Genomic DNA, 23,471 nt, shown 5'->3' with positions numbered 1-23,471 from the left:
AGGCCTTCAGGGCCTGATAATTTTTCCAAAGGTTAGGTCCACCTGACAGGTGAGGAGAGGTGGAGAGAGTGGTTATTATAAGAAACTGCACAGAGGAAGTTTGGGGAATTCAGCAGCAGGGTAAGATGAATCCTTAATCCTTCAAGCTAAGGTTTTTTCATTTACAATGCTCTCCTGGGAATGTCACTGAGAGGGCTGCTGCAGAATCGGTTTAGCTTATGAATCATTCCTATTGAAGAGGAGATTTCAGAGGCAAGAGGCTAAAACCCTCAGGGCGCTAATGTTCTCCTCACACCGATTTCAAGTGCTGGGTTCACCGCTGGGGGTTCGTCTCCGGGGAATCTCATTTCTGTGGTGTGGACTCTCTTTCACCCATTTTGCTGAAGACAAAGTGGTTCAGAGACTGCACAGATTGAAGGAAGCACAAGGTTTATTTGTCACCTCCTCTGAACTGAGCAGGGCTTTTCCCGACACAGGAGCTGATCTAGGCACATCGCCTGCGCCTCTAACACCCTACCTACAGCAACCCATCCTGGAAACACAAGCCCTGTGGTTCCCAGGCTCCTGCCCCAGCCCCAGCCCCTTCCCTTCCTTTCTCTCACTGGGCCCCAGACCCTTGACCTTTGAAGTACTAAAAGAGTTGCAGTTACTCACTTCTGGGTCCCACCCATTCCAGTAGCTGTGAACAAAAACTCCTTTCCTAGGTCATAAGGCACATGAGAGAGATATGGTGTCTGCTGAGGAATTCGGTCAGTCTTAAGGTTTTGGGAAAATTCCCAAACTATATACAAAACCAAAAACCCCCCACAGCTCTCAGTATTTAAAATCCCCCAAACTCTTAGGGAATGCTTACAAGAATGACCTCTCATATTTGGGATTAATTCATTCTTTGGGAAATATAAGGTATTTGCTGAATGTCAGAACTTAAAACTGTAAGACACCAAGAGAGAGACCACTCTGCAGTATAAAATCTTATTTTGGGAGGAGAGTAGATGACTGTAGGGTGACAGCAAAGAGCTATGCCCACCCTTTTAAAACAAATGTGGGAGATATTTTGTTAAATTACAGGTTCCTGGGCCCTCTGTGCCTTACATCATAAACTCCATGATGCCTGCCCAAAGAGGAGTCAAGGAGGGGGACCGAAAGGGACCTGGATTCTGTACAGGTCTCACCTCCAGTTGCCTACATGCTGTCGCTTCTTTGTCCTTGCCAGTTTTGAAAGGTTGATTGTAACAAGTTGCTTTTCTTTGTTGTGTCTTTTGAAGATCACATACTTGTGCCTACAGTTGGAAGGAGTTGGTGTGGATATGAGTTTTTTTCCTAGTGCCATCCACCCCCCTCTTAATCGGGTTCTTTCTGCAGGGTAATTATAGATTGGAGAAAAGGTAGGGGATATTTTAAGAGGAAAGCAGAGGAAAGGAAGAGCCCCAAGCTGAAGTCATAGAGACTGTAGGAGACCAAGAAATCCAGGGCCCTGGAATGCAATTAAATAAAAAAATCCCTGCAGGCTCTGTGTCTTCTGAAAGGAGGATTTTATATATTCAGAATTACATATTATGATCTTCCAAAGGCTTTCTGAAGGGGATGTTAACTCCCTGAGTGGACAGAGCGGTCACATTTTAAAGCTGTTTTTCATTTTAATCCCCCATTTTTGGCCTGACATCCAGTGGTGATTCCATTACCTTCTATTGAGGGGAACAAACCGATAAGCCTACATGAAATTGGAAAGATTAGCTTCTCAAGATGGAGCGTTTAAGGTGGATTTTCAGTAAAAATATGAATCACTGGACAGTGTTGGCGCTAAGCTTGGTAGACACCAACATGCACAAGCCCTTGGCTGTGTGCAGCCCATCCCCAGGTTGGCACTGGGGAAGACACTGGGGGTGCTGGCTGCAGCTGGGGAAGAAGGGACAGTCCTTTTGTTCAGTGTGTGATGCTGGGAAGGGCTTCTCTTGGCCTCCTGTCCTACTTTGTGATCCTCTTCTGCACACTGATAAAGATAAATGGAGAGATCCCGTGTTTTTTCCTCTGCCCGAAGGGATACCTGGAGGCCATCTGAATGGTACAGGTCCTCGCTGCCAAGCCAAGCCTGCCAAGTGATTTTGACCAAGTCCATCTGGGCACATGGTGCTCACGGACTGACGGGCTGCCTGCTTTCCCATCTTAGAGTTTCAGGAAACTCTGTCCCCCTTGAGAGGTCCGGGAGGCAACTGGGGCTAGAACAAAGAGAGCCTTGTTTAGCGGCCAGTAGACTAGGTTGTTTCATCTTTCATACGTGCTCCTTGAAGGTCACATTCGGTGGGAAACGTTTTTGAAGAGAATTATACAGAATGCAATTATAAAATGTTTCTCCTTTGGTTTTCTGAAAGAAACAAGGTGGTGAAGCAGCACATTTTTTTCTCAAGTTCATCCCTGATCCTCCAGCCAAAATACACCTTCACTGTTCTCAAAAAGGCACTGTTCTTTCTCCATTCCTGCGCTCTGTTCCTCCTACTCACCTTCTCTGCCTTCCTCCTCTCTGCCCATCCCTGATCTTACTCATCCCTCCAGATTTGGTGTCCTTCAAGGAAGTCAGACCCTAGGACCTCAGCTGGGACTTTTCTTTGAGTTTCTATAGCTCTCAGTTTCCTTACCACTTTTTATTTCCTGGGGTGACTATGCATTGTGTTTCTGTGCTATGCCTCCCATTTGCAAGGTAATCAGTGTAGAAGCAGTGAATGAAGACCTTTAGGGAACCCCCCTGCCTTGTGTACACACACGGTCTCTCTCTCCCATGCTCCCTTTCTCTCTCATACACATACTACACACACACATGGATACCCCACATATATCACGCCCCTACACAGAGGCATACCGTATCTCCTCACATACACACCACACACACAATACTCACATATACATCGCACACACAACCACGCACGCACATACTCACATACACACACATATATCACACAGACACAGATACCACTCACATGCATTTATAGTACACACATACCAAAGAACACCACACATATACACAGACACACTCTCACCCACAACTCCCCCAATATGCACACCACAGCACACACACCATGCCACACATATATACCCCACATATATCATCTCCCCCATAGACACACCACGCACATATTTACACACCACACACAGACACACACATACCACACATATCACACATATACATGTACTCCATATAACACCACACACACACACACACACACACACACACTATTGGGTATGCAAGCTAGGTCAAGCATCACAACCCCTAAGCCTATAGTAGATTTGAGTATCTCTTCTGTCTCTGTGGGGATGGAAGGCATTATGATGAGAACATTTACTTCTGTCTCATTGATTTGTGGTGAGGGCTTCAGGGAGACAAAGAAGGGAGTGCCCCAGATTCATCCCTGGTTCTTATCCTGAAAAATCCAAACAAAGGGATGTCAGCACTTGGATAAGCCAAGAATCAACTGGAAAACAAATCTGTTCAAATGGAATGTATCTAGGAAGCAGATTTGAGTCACTTATAAATGATTTTTGGATTACCAATCATTCTTCCCTGGCTGTGGACCACTGAGGAGAAGCTAAAGGGTCATTGTGAATTATTAAAGAGTTCTGGAGGGTTTGGTTAGGGAGGTCTTTACACTAGCTGAGTGGAGTCTTGACATTTGACCAGATGGAGGTCTGTGTTTTCACTATAGGTATTGTTTCTACCAACAATCTCCACAGTCCAGGTGTGCAAAGGAGGATTTTTTAATGCCAGGTGTTTTGTAGCCTGTATTTAGTGCTGAGGTTCATGTGAGTTCTTGCTTTTGAACTCAGATCTTGACTTGAAAGTCACTTTAAGAGAGACACTAAGTGGTGAAACCCTGAAGAGACAAAAGGAAGTAATTGAGGGAAAACAAAGCAGATCTTCCAGGTACTGGGCAGGTGTAGAACAAGGATGAGTCTAAATTGTAGAGCTTGGTGAACGTCCCTGGAAGACTAAAGAGCAAACTGGGGTTTGTGCTTTTCTTCCAATTCCATTTGTTCCTAGAGTATTATAACTTCCTGAAGGTCTGGAAATATTCTGGGCATACAATTGCTTGTGATCACTTTAGACCTGCAGACTGTATGTCTGTGCAGTGATGGATTGTTTAACACATGCACGACAACTTCCGTGCTCATTTGACTGTGGGCTTATTTGAAGACTCTCTGGAGGTTGAGTGTTGCTTTAAATACTTCTGGAACTCTTCTTTAGGAATTGCTGTCAGAGCCTATGGAATCTCTTTTAGAAAGTCTTCAGAGGTGGCAAATTCTGGACCTTAAAATGGATTTAGAATAGTTCAAATAGCAGAAGGATTGATCTATCCCCTTGCCCCTTAGGTAAAATGAATAGAAATGGGAAAAAGGGGGAAATAAGAATATCTTAAAAGTGGTTCTAAGTATTAGAAACGGCCAAAAATTATTTGGAACAATTCAGGCTGAGAATGACAGATTTTAAAAAGAAATTGATCAAATAGATTTTCTTGATTGGTCTGTAAAATGATACTGAAGGTTTTTCAGAATAAGGTTCTTCGGTATTTTGGAGCAGTGATGACATTAGTGAGAATATATCTATCAGTTCTCAAGGTGATTTCATTGAAGATTACTTGGACTCTCAGGTTCTGGTCAGTTTATAGATACTCATACACAAAACCCATATATTCTCATTTCCTGCTCCTTCCCTCCTCTTTCTCACTCTACTCTAGCCACATAGACACAGATGTGCTGCCTTGAGTGGCAGCAGGAGGGAATACTGTGGGGCCCTAGATCCTGGCAGAACAAGTACTCCCCTGCTGGGTAAAAAGCCCAACACATTGAGTTATTCTGTCAACTTTGGGTCTGTTGGCAAATCAGGAAGATCCCCAGGGGAGCCAGCAGGCTACCCATGGGCGCGCCCTGTTCCACCAGATTGTGTTTAAGAAACCCAGGGATGGTCCCTTCTCTCTCTCTCATGTTTTGTACCACTCTTTAATTGCCTGTGTTTGTGTTTTTCACCTACTAGGGGAAGCTGCACGACCCTCAACTCATGGGGATCATCCCAAGGATTGCCCATGATATCTTTGACCATATCTACTCCATGGATGAAAACCTGGAGTTTCACATCAAGGTAAGTGTTATTGACCAAGTTTCTAGAGAATACACTGGACCTCGAGTCATGTTTCTTATCCTTCCTCCTTTTATATTGATGTAGCAGATGATATTATCTAATTTAAATGACACTTCTGTGAAAACAAAGCTCTGTTGTTTAGTGACTTAAGCTAATACTTAGCTATCTGGATGGTTTGCTTGAAATATCAAGATAATAAAAGTAAAGTCCTCTTTAGAATGGAATCATCTTGATAGTTGCCTGATTCTACCCTTTACCCTGTGGATATAGCTGAAAAATGTCTGTTCTTGGGTTAGGACAGCATTTCCCAAAGTGTGTGTTTCATAGAGCACAGTCGCTTATGGTATTGGTGGTGGGCTACCAGAAGAAAGGTATATGTGTTCATATAAGCTGGGAAAGTATTTTGTTAAACAATGTTAAGTTTATCACAAGTTATTTGTTTAATTTAATTTGTTTATTTGTTTATTTTTTTAGAGACAGGGTCTTTCTCTGTCACCCAAGCTGGAGTGCAGTGGCATAATCACAGCTCACTACAGCCTCAAACTCTTAGGCTACAGTGAGCCTCCTGCCTCAGCCTCTCAAGTAGCTAGGACTACAGGCACAAGCTACCACACCTGGCTAATATTTTAATTTTCTGTAGAGGTAGGTTCTCTGTGTTGCCCAAGGTGGTCTTGAAAACCTGGCTTGAAGCTGTCCTCCTTCCTCAGCCTCCCAAAGTGCTGGAATTACAGGAGTGAGCCAGTGCACCCGACCAACCAATTTATCACATGTTTAAATATGCTATTGTGCAATGTGACTCTCTAAAGGGGGCGTGCATATATCCATATTTCCTAGCTTATTTGACTGTGGACACATTCCCCCCCCACCCCCCGAACTATGACAGACCAGTATTTGAGGAACATATTCTGAGAAATATTGGAGAAGGGAACTTTTCTCTCCTTTTTCTCCTTGTCCTTGTATTTTGTTTTCTGTTTTAAGTCAGAACCTCTGTTCTGGCTTAAATCCGAATTGAAATAAAGGGCTGAGCATGGTGGCTCATGCCTGTAATCCCAGAACTTTGGAAGGCTGAGGCAGGAAGATTGCTTGAGCCCATAGGTTTGAGACGAACCTGGGCAACATAGTGAGACCTCTGCTCTACAAATAACCAAAAAATAAACCAGCTGTGGTGATGTGTGCCTGTAGTCCCAGCTATTTAGGAGGCTGAGGTGTGAGGATCGCCTGAGCACAGCAGGTTGAGGCTGTGGTGAGCCATTATTGCGCCACTGCACTCCCGTCTGGGTGACAGAGTAAGATCCCAACTTGAAAAAAGAAAGAAACAGAGAGACAGAAAGATTGATTTCTACTCTCACTGTAGCTGTTAGATCATAAAATTTGGTAGGTATTAGGGGCTTATTTATTGGAACTCCTTTGTTGACACATGACAGAAAGTCACTTGTCTAAGCAAATAGAGGATGTTGTTAGAAGATGCAAGATCCAACAGCAGGCATTTTTGGGGGTGGGCGGGTGTGTGGAGAGAAGGAAATCCAAGTCCTACTTTTCTTTCTTTTTTAAACTTTTTAAAAAATTGAGATATAGTTCACATACCATAAAATTCATCTTTTTAAAGCATACAGTCAGTGGTTTTTAGTATATTTCCAAAATTATACAATCATGATCGTTATCTAATTCCAGAGCATTTCGTCACCTCCCAGAAAACCACACACCCATGACAGCCCCTACTTTTCTGCCCTCTTTACTTTTTAACTTTTTCCTCTTGTTTCAGACCAACTTTCTCTCTTTTGTTTGAGGGGGTTGGGGCTTGACAACATGGCAGCTGCTTCTTCACATTCCTTTTTTTCAATTCCAAACTCCTTTGGGAAGAGGCCCATTGGTCCATTCTGCGGGAGGTGCCTCCCTGCCTCATTAACTGTGTCCAGGATGCACACACTCCATGGTGACTGGAGAGGAGGGGGTTGATTCTAAGAAAACTCAACTGAGCGGATCAGCCAAGAACTTTCCCTTCAGGCTGGGAGCTCAATGCAAAAGGCCCATCGATTTAGCGATGAGGAAACCAAAATTCAAAGATGCAGAGTTTGATGGCCCAGCTTACACTAGGCATTGGCAGAGCTATGAACAGACCCTCGGGTCTGACCAACCCCACATTGCAGGACTTTTCCCATTATATTAAAGGTCTCCCCTTCCTATTGTGTACCTTTCCCAAATAATATGAAAAGAAGGCAACAACTGTTTTCCCAATTATAAATTACATCTAGCAAATCACTTTTCCTTGCAGTTCCTTTTGTTGGCTAAAGCTCGCTTCTCCTTCTTGCCAAGGTTCTTTATATCTGAGGATACAGAAGCTTGTTGCTTTGATGAGATCAAGATTTAGGAGCTTAGTGCTTCTTTAAGGCTGTTTGCATTTAAATAGCTTAAACTACTGCAGGGTTCTTATGTGATAATCTGGGAATAAGATGTTAAACCAATTACTGCCCTCAAAATAGGGTCTTGTGTTAGAATCTTATTAAGATAAAAACAGCCCTAGCATGAAGTGGGGGGAGGAGAGGAACAACACTTTCTAAGTCTCTAGGGCTGAATTTCACAGTCCAGGTTCCTGTTTTGCATTTGTAGTTATGCTTACTTGTTTTATAAATAATAATCGTAAGTGGGCAAGTTAGTTGCTGACTACTTTGTATTTTGGACTGAGTAGTGACAGGTTAAATCAAGAAAAAGAGAGCTAATTAAAGCAATATTGAAAATCTGCTCCTTAAAATGAGTCCCAGAGAAGTCTTAAACATTATTTCTGAACATATTATTTCTTAATGTCAAACAATGCCTACTTATTTTTTTCTGCCTGCTTGTACAAAGTGTTTGAAATGACAGAATAACAAAATCACCCTCCCCCGCTGCACCAAAAGCAGAAATTAATAAATCAGAATTCTGTTTCTACTTAAATGTGAGTAGAATCCTAATTGTCAGTTTGCCAATATCTAGTTTGTGATTGCTTTTTACATGTAATTAATTTTCTCTGTAATCCATGGAAATAAGGCCACATGTTTAAGATCTCAAAAATAACAGAAAAGTCTTAGTGAAAATCAGACAATTCTGAAATAAATAGAATGGGCAGAGTCACAGTTGAGTTGGCTATAGGAAGGGCTGGGTTAGATATGTCTAGGGATGGAGGCCAAACAGACCCATAAGGATTTAGGCATCAGGGAGTGTGGCTTCATGAAAGATGAGAGAGAGCTGTAGGTGGTGAATCTTTTTTTTTTTTTTTTTTGAGTTGGAGTCTCACTCCGTCGCCTAGACTGGAGTGCGGTGGCTGCTCCCGGCCACCACAGCCTCCACCTGCTGGGCTCCGGCGATCCTTCCGCCTCAGCCTTCCAAGTAGCCGGAACTACAGGCATGTGCTACTACACCCGGCTAATTTTTGATTTATTGTAGAGATGAGGTCTCACCAAGTTGCCCAGGCGGGTCTCGAACAATCCACTCACCTCAGCATCCCAAAGCACGGGATTACAGGCTGAACCACCGAGCCTGGCTGTGAATCCTTTTAATGTCATAGGTGTGTCTACATTCATGAGAAATGGGGCTCCATGACAGGGGAGTTTGGCAGATGTTCAAATAGGCAGATGTTGTTAGGGATACAGGCAACCAGGAGGGAATGCCCAGCAACGGATTCCAAGGTTCAAAGTCAGGACCCCAAATCTCAGAGCAGCTGGGAAGTCAGCTGGTTCCAAACTGAGGTATATAAAAGATATGAATGAGTTTGATTGGGACCAGTACCGGGTTAGGGAGTCTTTACTTCCCCCTAGTTAAAGGTAGAGACTGATTGAGGGCTGGGATGTGGGGGTGATGTTTCACCTGTGTAGTCACATCCCAGCTTTACAACTCTTCCTTTGTTTAGATTTCAACAACACAAATAAACATAGGAGAGAGAAGTTTATCTGAGAGGGCAGATGTAAATAGAGTGCAGAATCCTAAAGGAAATTTTTGACATCATAAAGCCTAGTGGCTTCATGTGACAGATGCAAAAATTGAGGCCTAAAGTCTTGGTTATGTGTGAATTGAATCCCTAAGACCACATATTTAGTGAAAACACATCTCAGACATCAACCAGCCTAAGAATTGCTTGGGGAATTTCGAAGCTGATTCTACAACCCTGTTCCCTGAGATTCTGATTCAGCAGGACTACAATAGGGTTCAGGGCTCTGCAGTTCAAACAGTTTCCACTGGTGAGGATGAAGAAGGTGGTGCTGAGGCCTGAGAACAATTAACTGGAAGGCCTTCTTTTCCTTTCACAGTCTAATGATATTTTATTAAGTCACATTTTGTTTACATTCTACCTCCTGGACTCTCTAGAGGTGGCCACCATCATCAGCTGTCTCCCAGTTACCTTTCTGAGCTCTTGTAGATCCAAGCACACTGTCCTTGCTCCTTCTCTGTTCTCCCCATGTGAATGTTTGGACTAGTATTTGCTTCCACCATGAAACTGTCAGTATCATGCGGTAAGGTGAGGCCTACAGACTTTTTTTTTTAAAGCAGGGTTTATTGAGAGGATAGAAAATCTCCTACAGGGGGAGGGGACCTGAAGGGGTTGCTCGGACTTTTGAAAATTACTTGCAGAGGATGTTTTTGCTTCTGACTATTGTCACAAGTAGAAGTTTGCTTGGTGCTCAACTAAGGTAAAATCTAGAGTCCTCCTGGAAGGGCTGTCCAGCACATGCTGTAACAACCACCTGAATGGAGATCACAGGAGCTGTGTGATGTGTAGGGATAGAGAGTAGTCCACACTTAGCAGGGAGCAAGGAGAGCATGGCAGAGCCGGCTGGAGCTGTGTACTCAAAGACTCTGAATCTTTGCTTTTGCACCCTTCTTCCGAACTGTGCATGATAGAGGCTTTTATTAGTTTTAATAATGATATTTTTGAAACACACTGTGGCATTTCTATTCCAAACTCAATTTGTTTTTAACCAGGTTTCCTATTTTGAGATCTACTTGGACAAAATAAGGGACCTACTTGATGGTGAGTAACCTGAACGCTTGTCCTTTATTCTGTAAAAATAAAAGTCCAGGGAGGTTGAAATTATTTACAGCACTTCTGCTTAAGGAATTAATGAGAATTTATAGAGATATTCTATTGCTTTCAGGCCATATGCTTTTTCTCAGCCAAGACTTAAACTTGCATATTGCAAGAGATTAGATTTGCTGATCTTTTGTAACAACTTCTATTTTTTTCCAATATAAGGCCTTTAACTTTTCTTTTCCTTTTTGCATGTCTTCATCATCATCTCTATAGTATCCAAGACCAACTTGGCTGTTCATGAAGATAAAAACAGAGTCCCATATGTAAAGGTATGAGGAAGACTTGATTGGCAATACAGTTAATTTGTCTCTAGTCAACTGTCATAATAATTATCACATAAGATGACCAGAATATTAACTCTAAAGAACATTTAGATATAAAATCATACTCCTTGTATTTAATATTATCTGGTTAAAAATAGACATTTGATTTCTTCAATATTATCTTTCCTTTATGTAAATTATTATTTTAATATTATTGTTTAGAATTATTCGCATTTGAAGAAGAGGCTTTGGTATTAAGTACAATCGTTTGTTCTTTGTAGTTAGGGGAAACCTATGATGGCAGTCTGTCTAGAACTTCAAAGTGCCTAATGTTGATGGCTAAAATGTAAAAATAAATGAAGATGAAAGGCAAAGCAAGCCGAGTCCTTGGTGGCTCAGCCTGTAATCCCGCGCCTTTGGGAGGCTGAGGTGAGTGGATTGCCTGAGCCCGCGGGTTCGAGACCCGCCTGGGCAGCGAGACCTCATCTCTACAATAAATAAAAAAATCAGTTGGGTGTGGTAGCACATGCCTGTAATTCTGTCTACTCCGAAGGCTGAGGCGGAAGGATCGCCGGAGCCCAGCAGGGGAGGTTGCGGTGGCCGGGAGTGGCCGCTGCACTCCAGTCTGGGCGACCGAGTGAGACTCCAACTCAAAAAAAAAAAAGAAAGGCAAAGCAAAACTTCATCCATTTCCTCTCTCACTGACTTTTTCCCATCTCCTTAAAGTGCTGCTGTTGAGTATGAATATGTACTCAAAAACCGAGGAAAATTCAGCATTTCTTTTTTGGCTTACTTCTAGGTTTCCTAGAGCTTGTTCAGACTTCTCTTTAATGTAGAACTCAAGCCTTAGGCAAGGAGAAAATGTTGAGTCGACATTGTAGCCTTTCTATCTGCACCTCTAGAAGAAAAATGGGAAAATGTTTAGCTGTTTCAAAATATTGTTGCTTTTCAACTCTTTTAGTGGTGAACCTGAACTGACTCTCTTCCAGGGGTGTACTGAGCGGTTTGTGTCAAGCCCTGAGGAGGTCATGGACGTGATAGATGAAGGCAAAGCAAACCGACATGTGGCTGTAACAAGTAAGCACAGTGGTGTTTCTTTCCCTGTAACTTAGGGTGTAAATGTCTGACTACTGACGAGGAGGGGTGGGGAATGAGATATAAATAATGAGGAGTAATGCTTGGAAGGTGGCTGGAGATCAGTTCTTGGACACAGATTCCAGGATATGTGCTGTCCGAGTGTGTCTAGGCAGGATGTGGGAAAGGCTGTCTTCTGCCATCCACAGTATGCTGAGCTCTTAGAAATGTTGGGTGAGACTCACTGGACCCTGGTAACAGCCTAAGCCTGAACATTAGGGAAAACCATCAGCCAACCAAAGAGAAGAAAAAAGTAAGCCTCAAAGTTTGTTTATTCTAACCATATTATTGTTCAGGTTAAAAAAATAAAAATCCAAGTCAACAAATCCTACATGCCAGTCACACACATGAAAAGAAACCATGTTAGATTTCTGCCCTCTGTAAAAAAGGAAAAGAAAGACAAGAAGAAGTTAGAAAGTAGAGCCAGCAGCTTTAGCGTAAGCCTTCCAAGGTGGCGTTAATATTGGACGCGTTCAGATAAGCTCATTTGCTCTGTTGTTCCTTCCTGTGTGTGCACTGCATCTCAGGGAAGCAATGCATGTGGGATTCGAGCAGGAGAGGGTTCGTGAAAAGATTGGTGTTGTCTGTCTTATTTAGAGTGATGTGGACAAATGAGAGTGGGCTCATATGAACAGGTGCTGAGGGAAATAGGAATTTCTAGCTTGGGAGAGAGAGAGCATCTGGGGAGGATGTGTGGACAATGCAGTCTGTGTTACCATGTTCAAGGTATTGACATTGAGAAAGAGGGCAAGCTTGCTCTGTTTATTCTTGATGCGTAGACCACTCAGGATTGTTGGAGCTTTAGGGATACAGATTGTCCTCCAGCAAGGAGAACTCTCTCATCCATATAGCTTTCCCAAGTGAAACCTAGGCAGGTAGTGAGTTCACTGTCATGTTGTAAAAGGGATTCAAGTACTGGTTGGTTGACTGGTTTAGCCTTGTTATGTCTCTTCCACCTGAGGTTCTATGATTCGGTGATCCAGAACTGTAATTCTCAACCTTTTCTCTACCCCAGTTTGGAATAATCATTGCTATTATCCTTATCATTCTGATAAGGTTTTGTTTTTTTAAATTATGGTAGTAACATATACATAAAGTAAAATTTTCCATTTAACCAATGACATTAAGTACATTTACATTGTGTGCAACATCTCAATCATCCATCTCCAGAACTTTTTCATCTTCCCCAACTAAAATTCTGTACCTATTAAACACTAACTTCCATTCTCCTTCCACCATTCTACTTTCTGTCTTTATGAATTTGACTACTCTAGGTACCTCATGTAAGTGGAATCATATAGTATTTGTCCTTTTGTGACTTGCTTATTTCATTAGCATAATGTGCTCAAGTTTCAACCATGTTGGAGTATGTGTTCTTCCTTTTTAGGGCTGAATAATATTCCATTGCCTGTATGTGCCACAGTTGGTGTTTTCATTTTTTCATCAATGGGCACTTGGGTTGCTTATACTTTTTGGCTATTATGAATAATGCTGCCATGAACACAGGAGTACAAACACCTATTTGTGTCCCTGATGTCAGTTCTTTTGGGTATATATGCAGAGGTAGAATTTCTGGATCATATAGTAATTCTACTTTCGTTTTTTTTGAGGAACCACCATACTGTTTTCCATAGCACTTGTACCATTTTACAATTCCAACACATTTCTCTACATCCTTGCCAGTTTGTCACTATATTTTTAAAATAATCGTCATCTTAATGGGTTTGAAATACCATTTCATTTTGGTTTTGATTTGTATTTCCCCAATGATTAGTGATGTTGAGCATCTTGAACATATAAAATGCTTGTAAGCCATTGGTATATGTTCTTTGATAAATGTCTATTCAAGTTTTTTACCCATTTTAAAATCAGGCTGAATGTTTTTCTTTGCTGTTAATTTGCAAGAGTTCTCTATATATTCTGGATACCAATCCCTTATTAGCTATATGATTTACAAATATTTTCTCCCATTCTGTGGGCTGCTTTTTTACTCTATTGATAGTATGTTTTGATGCACAAAAGTTTGTATTTTGATTATCTATTTTTTCTTTTGTTGCTTATGCTTGGAGTGTCATAACCAAGAAATCATTGCCATATCCAACATCATGAAGTTTCCCCGTGTTTTCTTCTAAGAGTTGCATATTTTTAGCTTTTATGTGTAGACCTTTGATCCTTTTTGAGTTAATTATTGTATATGTTCTAAAGTAAGGGTTCAACTTCATTATTTTTTTGCATGTAGATATCCAGTTTTCCCAATACCATTTGTTGAAAAAATTGTCCTTTCCCCATTGAATGATCTTGCCATGTTTGTCAAAAATTATTTGATCATATATGTGAGGGTTTATTTCTGGGCTGTCTATTCTATTCTGTTGTTCTATATGTGTATGTCTGTCTTTGTGCTAATACCACACCATTTTTATTGCTATAACTTTGTAGTAACTTTTGAAATCAGTTAAGTGTGAGACCTTCAACTTTGTTCTTATTTTTCAAGATATATCGGCTAGTTGGGGTCCCTTGAGATTCCATGAGTTTTAGAATGGATATTTCTATTTCTGGAAAACCAGTCATTGAAATTTTGATAGCAATTGCACTGAATCTGTAGGTTACTTTGTGTAGTATTGACATCTTAGCAATATTAATTTTTATGAGCAATATTAATTTTTAATGTTAATTTCAATCCACTTATTTGTATCTTTTAAAATATCTTTCAGCAACATTTTGTAGTTTCCATTGTATAAATCTTAGTCTTCCTTAGTTTATTTCTAAGTATTTTCTTATTTTTGTTGCTATTGTAAATGGAGTTTATTCTTAATTTCCTTTATGGGTTGTTCATTGTTAGTCAGTAGAAATGCAACTGATTTTTGCGTATTGATTTTGTATCTGCAACTTTGCTGAATTCACTTTTTAGTTCTAACAGGTTTGTGTGTGTGTGTGTGTGTGTGTGTGTGTGTGTGTGTGTGTGTGTAACCTTTAGAATTTTTACCTATACTCTGATACGATGGTTTTGAGAAATGATTGAGGGTTGAATGAGACAGTCACTGGAATCTGCTTGGTGAACAAAGACCAGAGTTTAAAAGGATTTTTGTTCCAGTGCCCCATCCTAATGAAGCATATTTAATCTCTAAGACTTTCTATGCCGTTAGCATGGGTTACAGAAGAAGTGTATGCTTTAATCGTTCCTTAAGAAAGTCTTAATCCTTCCTTAAGAAAGATTATGATATTACTGATAAGGCAAGTCTTACACATATAACTAAGATAGAATACATTATGTACTAGTGAAGATAAAGTCTGAGGGATTTAAAATGAGGTAGGGGGAAGCTGTGAGTTAAGGAGAGAGGCTGGATTAGGATTTTAGAGGATGAGAGTTCAGGAAGAGTTGGAGAATCTGTTATCTTAAACTTTTTTGTTGTTGTTGCCAGTGGAAAAGGGCATTTAATTGTCTCTAGGTGCTCCTGGAAGGGGGATTGCGGGGCCTTTGGCAGAGCTCTGGCTAATGGAACCAACAGAGGTGCCCATCAGCCAGCGCCTGGCAGGGTGGCAACCCCAAGACCTGGCTGGGGACAGCCAACATTTGGAGCTGCTGCTTAAGACAATTTCTGCGACTAGTCAGTCAGGAATGTTGCCTTTGAATAGAGGAGAGGGAGCAACAGTGAGAGGGGGCAGGAGAAGGGGCCTGGGCTTGGGGTAGGGACTCCAAGGTCAGAAGGCTAGGAATGACAGGGAGTTGGTCACAAGGTCCTTCATGGCCGGGGGAGAGGAGAGTGTGGTGATGGAGTCGAGCGGGAGAACCGTGGGCTGCCTCGACTCAGGCCAGCTTCAGGAACTCCTGCAGTGTGTTCTGCTCCACAGCTTCCACGAAGAGCTCATAGTCCCCACAGCAATGGTGTCCGTTGACAATCTGGGGTGGGGTGGCCTTGGGGTTGCCCGCCAAGACTCGCATCTCATCCGGCAGGGCGTTGTCCTGGGAGATGTCCACTAGTTGGTATTGGATGCGTGTCCCATCCAGGATGCGGGTCACCTCGCTCTGCTGTGACTTGATTTCGCGGGAGTGGGTGACCGACGTGCTGTAGACGCGCAGGCTGCTCATGCTGCGGGTAGACGGGCAAGCTGACGGACGGAGGGGCGGCGGTAGCGGCAGCTGCACTGCCGGGAGACGACCTATCTTAAACTTTTGACTAAGATTTGTTAGATTAATTTATTTGCTACTTGAAGACATTTAAAAAATCATTTCTTTCTATAATGAGCATTGTTTTTAAGAAGAAACCGTGATCTCGGTGATTTTTAAAAATTGGCTGATCTTTCTTCAAAGAAATAGAGTATAAGGCATGATTTGTTGTGCTTTTTAGACAAGAGGTTTGTTACCTAAATCTACATGTTCTTTGTAGAGGAGTAAACTGTTTTCTTTTTCAGACATGAATGAACACAGCTCTAGAAGTCACAGTATCTTCTTGATTAATATTAAGCAAGAGAATGTAGAGACTGAAAAAAAACTCAGTGGGAAGCTTTATCTGGTTGATTTGGCTGGGAGTGAAAAGGTAATTGGTTCTTTATTTGTATTATCTGAAATTTCCCCCTGTTATTTGCATCAGTGTGCAATGGTATAATTTTTATGCCTTTCTTATTTCCTAGTTTTATAGTTTCTGATATTGTGCCAAGATGTTATTAAATGCAACCCTTTCCTTTGCTTTCTCTTCTGGTCCTGAAGTTCCCTATTTGTGTCATAGGCAGGTGCTTTGAATGCTAACTGTGATTTCTCCCTGATATGCTCTGATGATGACATTAGGCAAATGTTGATCTGACTTAGCCTGGCAGAGGCAGTTATACAAATGTGAGAGGGATGTGAACTTCTGAGAAAAGCGGGGAGGGAAATCCCATTTTGTTCCAGATTCAGAGAGGCCAGGAATGAGCTGTCATTGGTATGTGGCAGTCCTGCTTCTGTGGGTTTGTTTTGTAGATAGAAGATCTGGAACCTGGGGCTCTCCCTGTGGTCTCTGGATTTCCCAGCATTAGGCATGGGCTGGCACTGTCCCACGTGGACGGCCTTGGTTTCCTCAGGCTGTAAGACCTGTCATCAGTCTTAGCCATAAGTCCAGACCATTCTCTGGTTTTGTCAGAACTCTCTTTTGGCATTGCACCCAGTCCCATGTCTTCCCAGGCTCTGGCTAGGGATGTACTTCAGATCAAATAGTCTTCCCAAAACCTCCAGCCTCACTTCATAGCAGCAGTGAGAGGCTTCTACTGTCACACCCTTGCTAAGAGCACTGAGCCCCGTGGCAGCATCACAAAGCAAGTCCATGTGCACAATACCCTTTGGTCTTTATCACCATTGACATTTTACTGATTGTCCTCATCAGGGCTGGCCTTGGAACCTGGTCAGTCTCCTTAACTGAATAATTGGTCCCCACTTACTACATCATACCACTGAGTTCCTGTGGGCCAAGTTATGACCATTAATATCCATGTAAGTATGGTCACTTGGATTGTCCTCTTGTCTGCATTTGTAAAGCCGTGAACAGGAAGTCATTCTGTTACATACTCCTGGTTGGGAGTATATAAAATTTTACCAATATGGGCTTGTAACTTCAGTTAAACAGACATGCAACAGAATACAAATAATGGAGCAGTGTTGTTTAGTTCTAGATTGACCATTAACAACCAGCATTGGCTCTACTGCTATATTACGTGTGCGTCTACACAAAGAGCCTTGAATGGCCCCTTCCCTCTTGCTGAGCACAGATATGAGTATTTGGAGCCTGAATACTCCTGAAAACTGCTTTATGCTGGCAGATCAGAGTGGTGGCCTGTTTCTGCACAGCGTTGGTAGTTATCGCTAATGATACTTAAGAGGCATTTAAAATTGTATCCTTTGCATAATTTCTTTTGTTCACATCTGTTTTCCTTGGCCCTCGATGTGTCCACATGAATGTGTCAGTGTGATCTAGTTAGAGGAGAATTCTGGGCTTTAGTTCTCATCTCCCCTAAATGGCGTTCTTTGCTTAGTCTGGCAATTTGACATCTCTGGGGTTCAGTTTCCTTGTCTGTAAAAGGAAGATGATAGATAATACCTGCCTTGTATTTTTCATGGAGTTAAGATGCTCAAATATGAAAGCATCTTTAAAAAATTGTGTGAATAGACTGTTATTATTTGTGACCCATCAGCTACGTGTTTCTCTATCTGTAAGCACAGGTACTGCACACACATTTCCAAGAGAGATGAGAATCTATTCTGTTTGAAAAAACCTCCCCCTGGACATGCATTCATCTCTGTCACCAGGAGTTTCTCCTTTATATGTGACTGAAATCCATCTTTGTGCAGTTGAAAATTATTCCTCCCTTCCTTTCTTCAGAGAGCAGCCGCTCACCCTGCATCATTTGTCTGCCAGCAGAGACATGAATCATGTTGAGTTCCCTTTTTCTCTAGTGCCTGTACACTGTCCTCTATCTAAAGCAAATGCTGTAAATATGAAATTACCAATAATAACACAGCAGAGGAGGAACCGTGCATGGTTTCTCTGGCTGCAGAGGAAAAAGACAAATGTACGATGCAATATACATTTTCTTGACTCTTCATGTCTTTCCAAGTTTTTGTGTCTTGGATATATTGTTTCTTTTTTCCTTGCTATGAGAGTAAGTAGGGAAGGAACAGAGTCTGGATGACCAGCCGCGCCACCTATAGTCCTTTGCCTGGATTTGCAGCTCATAACTTGAATTTTCCCAATATGCCCATTCGTTGTGGCTCAGGACAGCGTTTTCTCTTAACGCTCCCCTCTGGGCTCCCTCTGGCAGGGAGACTGCAGCTCAGTCTCCTAGGACCCGAGCCTACTCATGGTGACAGCACTTCTGGTGCCTGGTTTCCCTGGATGGATGTCCTCTGGGGGAGCATCTGTAGCTCCGCCACTTGTGGTATTTCAGCCATTTCACTAAAACCTAATTGAGAGGAAAATGACAGCAGGAGAGTCCAAATCCCCAGCCTCACGCACTAGGGATGGTTTTGTCACTGTGGTTCTTATCTACTTTCATTTTTCTTTGCTTTGCAGGAGGGTCTTCCTCTTGCCCTTGTGTGAATCTGAATTTTCTACTTTGTGTGTCTGCTATCCTGTGCAGCTCACTGCTTTCTTTTCTGTCTGGTAGGTCAGCAAAACTGGTGCCGAGGGAGCTGTTCTTGACGAAGCTAAAAATATCAATAAGTCTTTGTCTGCTCTTGGAAATGTGATCTCTGCCCTGGCAGAAGGAACAGTAAGTGATCCTGTCCCATCTATTAAATAATATTATGGGAAGCCGCCTTTGGGTCCTCACAGTCTCTTTGCCGCCACCCCCCCATCTGAGGGTTGCTTGCTTTTCTGTTTGGAAAAATACAAAGGGAATCCTGGCTGTGAATGCCTCCTTGCAGAGAGATCCACATCACAAAAAGTTATGAATGGTAATGCTCATTTCCTATAACCCGGGCTAAAGAATGGGCATTCTATACTTTGGCATGGTCAAAAGGCATGACCACAGATTCTTGTTTTAATCATGTTTCTAAGCTCAGCATCTCTGTCCCTGACTTGCTTGCCTTGTGTTTTTCTTTGAATGGGCTGTCAGAATCCATTCTTTTTCTTTTTCTAAATAGAAAACACATGTGCCATACCGGGACAGCAAGATGACTCGGATTCTCCAAGACTCTCTGGGTGGAAACTGCAGAACAACCATTGTCATTTGCTGTTCTCCTTCTGTCTTCAATGAGGCTGAGACCAAGTCCACATTGATGTTTGGACAGAGGTACGTGTGATCTTTCGGGGCACATGCTCTGTGCTGGGTCTTAGGTCTCAAGAGTGAGTGGTGAGTGGCTAGTCTGAGAGAGTAATAAAGTGAGGAGCAAACAGCCTTTACTAAATTACATCTAGCAGGTGATCTGTAAACTTGGGGCATCATTTATTGAGGCCAAAGGAATAATTATGTTTTTAAATAATGAACAAGGATATGCCAGTCAAAGATGTGGTATTTCAAAACAAAGCAAAACAAAACACTCAAACTTATTACAGATGTGACTGTTGGTAATGCAGTGGAGTGCTACTTTTGTTCTTCATGAAACTGAAGTCTAACAAGTACATATTATTTCAAGTGTTTAAATCTAAAGATTAACAACTGCCTTGAACTTCAGTATTTGGGATCCATTGCACAGTTGCTCATAAAATGCTTGGAAGCTTAGGTGAATGTAGAGTAGTGGCACAAGTAGAAAAGCAGGGAGGGAATACATACCAGCCCTGGGGGTAGGGGGCATGGAATGTATGTTGGGGAAAGGGGTAGGAGACAACCACCTTCTCACCTTCAAAAATGCCCAAGTGAGACCCCCTGGATTTTTGAGAAGTGCTTGCAGGCGGGCAGCAGGTACAACTCAGTAATCCTACAGCAACGCCTATGTGTGTGGGTTGGTTCATACCTTCCTTTCCTTTCTTGTCATTTTCTTTTTCATCCACTGCCTAAATTCCATTTGCCCAAGACCTGACCTCCTTCAGTCATGTTTCCTCTATTCCATTGTTTGGGGCTCATCTCAGAACCGCAGTTCTTCAGTGTTAGTTTCCAGAGTGCCTGAGGTACTATGGGTTTAGGTGATCTGAGCATCTTTAGTACTCAGTGGGTCAAGCATGGAGCTGAGGTTGGAAGATGTGAATTCTGTTGCCATCATTCCATTAAATTCTAGTAGTTTTGTGATCTTTAGACAAGGCATTAGTTCTTTGTGAGATTCAGCTGCCTCATCTATAAATGGATGCACAGAGCGGCTCCCTGCCTCCCTTCTGGGAGTGTGTATTGGGTAATTATAACTGAGAAATAGTTTAAGACGCCTTGAGAAAGGATAGATGAGGGTGGATATCCATATGGGGAATTGTTCTGGCTTGTTGAAACTGCATTAAGTCTCAGTCATTTCCTGAACCTTCAACAGAACATAGAATTATACAGTCATGGCACCTGTGGGATGTCTAAATAAATAATAATTACATTGAAATGTTATAGAACTAATATATCTTTTAAACTGGATTTGGGTCTTGAACTTCCTCCCAAATCACTTCCTTGATTAGCCAAATGCCTAGGTCAATGGGATTGCAGTAGGGTAACACCTATTTTTCTCAAAGGGCCCCAGGATACCTGTAAACCAGCATTTACATATGGGAAACAAGAATGCATCCTGCCCAGTGTCTTAAATTTGAGCTTTAACAATTTCCTCTTAAGACATGTTTGAGCAAACCAGCTCCAAATGCATTTATAAAGGAAACGTCTCTTTAAAAAAAAATTCTTACCTGCAAAGCAAAAATATTCTGGATCGTTGCAAGTCAAAGTCACCCTGGGCATTGGGCTCTTCATCTCAAGGTTGCTGTTAGTGCAGGTGTCTGCAGGAAGCATTTAAGATATTAGTTCAAATGATTATTTTCTTTCTTCTAATCTTAGTAAGGCCATCTACTCTTAATAAGGCCATCATTAGCACTGTCATTATCAATAATGTCTTTTGGGCCAGGTGCCGTGGCTCAAGCCTGTAATTTCAGTACTTTGGGAGGCCGAGGTGAGAGGATTGCCTGAGCTCAGGGGTTCGAGACTAACCTGAGCAACACGGTGAGATCTCATCTCTACAATAAATCAGAAAAATAAGCCAGGCATGGTAGCATGCACCTGTAGTTCCAGCTACTTGGAAGGCTGAGGTAGAAGGATCACCTGAGCCCAGCAGGTGGAGGCTGTAGCGGCCGTGAGTGTGCCACAGCAACTCCAACCTGGGCAACAGAGTGAGACTCCAACTAAAAAAAAAAATGGTTTTTGGTGCCTAAATGTGTCAGGCATGTTTAAAAGTTCTCTAGCAATTCTAAAGCATTATCTCTCCTTTGTACAGGATAAAATTGAGACTTTAGGCTCTAAGTCATTGGGTATGATACATCAGACCACACGGCCAGTAAACACATAGAATATCATAGGATGCAGGAAACGTGTTGAGCACCCTCTGGTCAGTAGGCCCAGTCTCAGAGCTCCATTCTGCTGCTGACCCATTCTTTTGTTTACTTCTCCTCTCTGAGCCTCAGTCTTCTCGCCTATAGAAAGAGATATCATCAGGCCCACTTTCAAGAATCGTTGGGAGGATTATATGAGTTACTTCAGTTTTGACTCACACAAAGGCAGGCATGTACTGTCGGTGATTGCAAGCTCCCCTCTTCCTCTGTCCTAAACAATCTGTCCATATTAGTCTGGGAAGTTCAAAGTAATGGATGGACTAGGTGGAATGTAATGTTCTACAAGGGACAGCACTGTAACTTAAGGGACAGGATTGAATGAAGGAGAAGTAGAATTGCATTTTTGGAATGAATGGGTAAAGAAATACTGCCAGTAATTTGGGCTTCCAGGAAATAAAAAGTAATGTCAATGATGTTTTCAAATGAAGTAGATCAGTCTACATTATTTTATCAGTCGTCTAGATTCTAAGCTCCGTGACAACAGGGACTGAGTTTGTCACTGGCATCAATTTTCCACTGAGCACTCAGCACAACTAGTTCACAGCAGGTGGTTGATAAATAAATGTTCATCAAAAGAATGCACAGATGAACCTAAAGCTTATTGTTTAGGACTCCTTGGAGCATTAGGGCAGTTACTGAACTGTGACACCATTATGTCCAGAAGTTTGGTTGGGTTTGGATCTGGCTTGCTTTCCATTCTATAATTAGAAATGTGTGAGGTTTTGTTCTCTTTCTTCTATCCCTGAGTTAATGGATTCTTCAAGGGCCAAACTACTCTATGGAGCCAATACCTGCAGTATTGTTAAATATACTCATTGAACCCAATTATACAGCAGACACGAGTCTGAACATCGGATTAGACATGGTATGTGATAGCTAATGAGATTAAGCACTTTGAACTCAGAAAAGACTGCCGGGCACATCCCAAATTCATTGTAATGAGTGTTCATTATATTCTTATTACGGGGTGGCCAAACCTTAGGGCAGCATGAGGTTCCTCAACGATTCCTACTTACTTCTTTCGAGGACTTGAGGAAAGTATGAGTTTGTTGCTAGGCTTGATGTGTGGATGCTCTGAATAAAACAATAGTATGTGCTTTGAAGCAGTGAGTTTGCACATGCCTGAGGACACCCTACCAAGAGTCCTGTTAGCATTCTTCAGGATTTTAGATGAGGTGCTGGAGTTTAAAGGGTGCAGGAATTTAAAAATTTACCACATCTGTTTCTTGGTTTCACTGATAAATTCTGGCTCTTCCTTTCAGTCTGGCTTGTTTTCTTTAGCCCACTGAATGCCCAGCATTATGCTAGTAAAGAAGTAAAAGCCATCTTCTGTGTTCTCAAAGAGCTTTTAATCTAGTTGAGGAGGCAGTGCTTGAATTCCCAGAAAGTAGACAGTCAAAAAGTCAGTCTCAAATTAGAGCACTTTTATTGAGTTTTTTCCTTCTGGCTTCCAGCATTTTATCTTTTAGTCTTTAATTACTCTTCCACAGTACTTTTACAGCACTATCGAAAAAGATATTTATAAGTTTTAGAAGTGTGAACTCAACCCAATTATCTTGGAAGCTAATTTAATGTACCTTGATTTGGGGTAGTAATGAAGGGAAAAGGAGCCCCAAGGGGGCAGACCGTGTGTTTGGGAAGGTCTGAATCAGCACATCTTTGGCACCAAGAGTTTTGATTGATCCAGCATGAATAATTCAAAGACTTTATTTGTAATTTGAACGTGGAAGGAGAATTGGTATCTTAGGGAAAGTCATATTCTTTCTTCTTTTCCTGATCTGCCCTTTATTTTTATTTTATTTTATTTCATATTCTGAGTTGGAGTCTCACTCTGTCGCCCAGACTGGAGTGCAGTGGCACACTCATGGCCACCCCAGCCTCGACCTGCTGGGCTCCGGCAATCCTTCCGCCTCAGC

At 42.0% G+C, this 23,471-nt stretch overlaps 1 protein-coding gene and 1 pseudogene across 3 annotated transcripts in view; one reads left to right on the top strand and one right to left on the bottom strand.

The window, feature by feature from the left end:
- The window catches only part of KIF5C (kinesin family member 5C), a 155,694-nt gene that overhangs the window by 59,845 nt on the left and 72,378 nt on the right, over positions 1 to 23,471 (top strand). For both annotated transcript variants that reach the window (XM_008054687.1, XM_008054688.2), the window contains 7 exons: positions 5,021 to 5,125; positions 10,079 to 10,127; positions 10,401 to 10,456; positions 11,440 to 11,527; positions 15,995 to 16,119; positions 18,716 to 18,820; positions 19,194 to 19,342. In XM_008054687.1, the coding sequence (XP_008052878.1) occupies positions 5,021 to 5,125; positions 10,079 to 10,127; positions 10,401 to 10,456; positions 11,440 to 11,527; positions 15,995 to 16,119; positions 18,716 to 18,820; positions 19,194 to 19,342 (677 nt within the window). The remainder of the gene's footprint in view (positions 1 to 5,020; positions 5,126 to 10,078; positions 10,128 to 10,400; positions 10,457 to 11,439; positions 11,528 to 15,994; positions 16,120 to 18,715; positions 18,821 to 19,193; positions 19,343 to 23,471) is intronic.
- LOC103256922 lies at positions 15,001 to 15,737 on the bottom strand (annotated as a pseudogene). Its single transcript, XR_002481786.1, has one exon. The product of XR_002481786.1 is annotated as an SH3 domain-binding glutamic acid-rich-like protein 3 pseudogene (transcript).

This window comes from Carlito syrichta, unplaced genomic scaffold, assembly GCF_000164805.1.
Source record: "Carlito syrichta isolate Samal-C Ts95f unplaced genomic scaffold, Tarsius_syrichta-2.0.1 Scaffold297925, whole genome shotgun sequence".
NCBI classification, from domain to species: domain Eukaryota; kingdom Metazoa; phylum Chordata; class Mammalia; order Primates; family Tarsiidae; genus Carlito; species Carlito syrichta.
The sequence above is the reverse complement of the archived record's forward strand: the minus strand, read 5'-3'. Positions and strand labels throughout refer to the sequence as shown.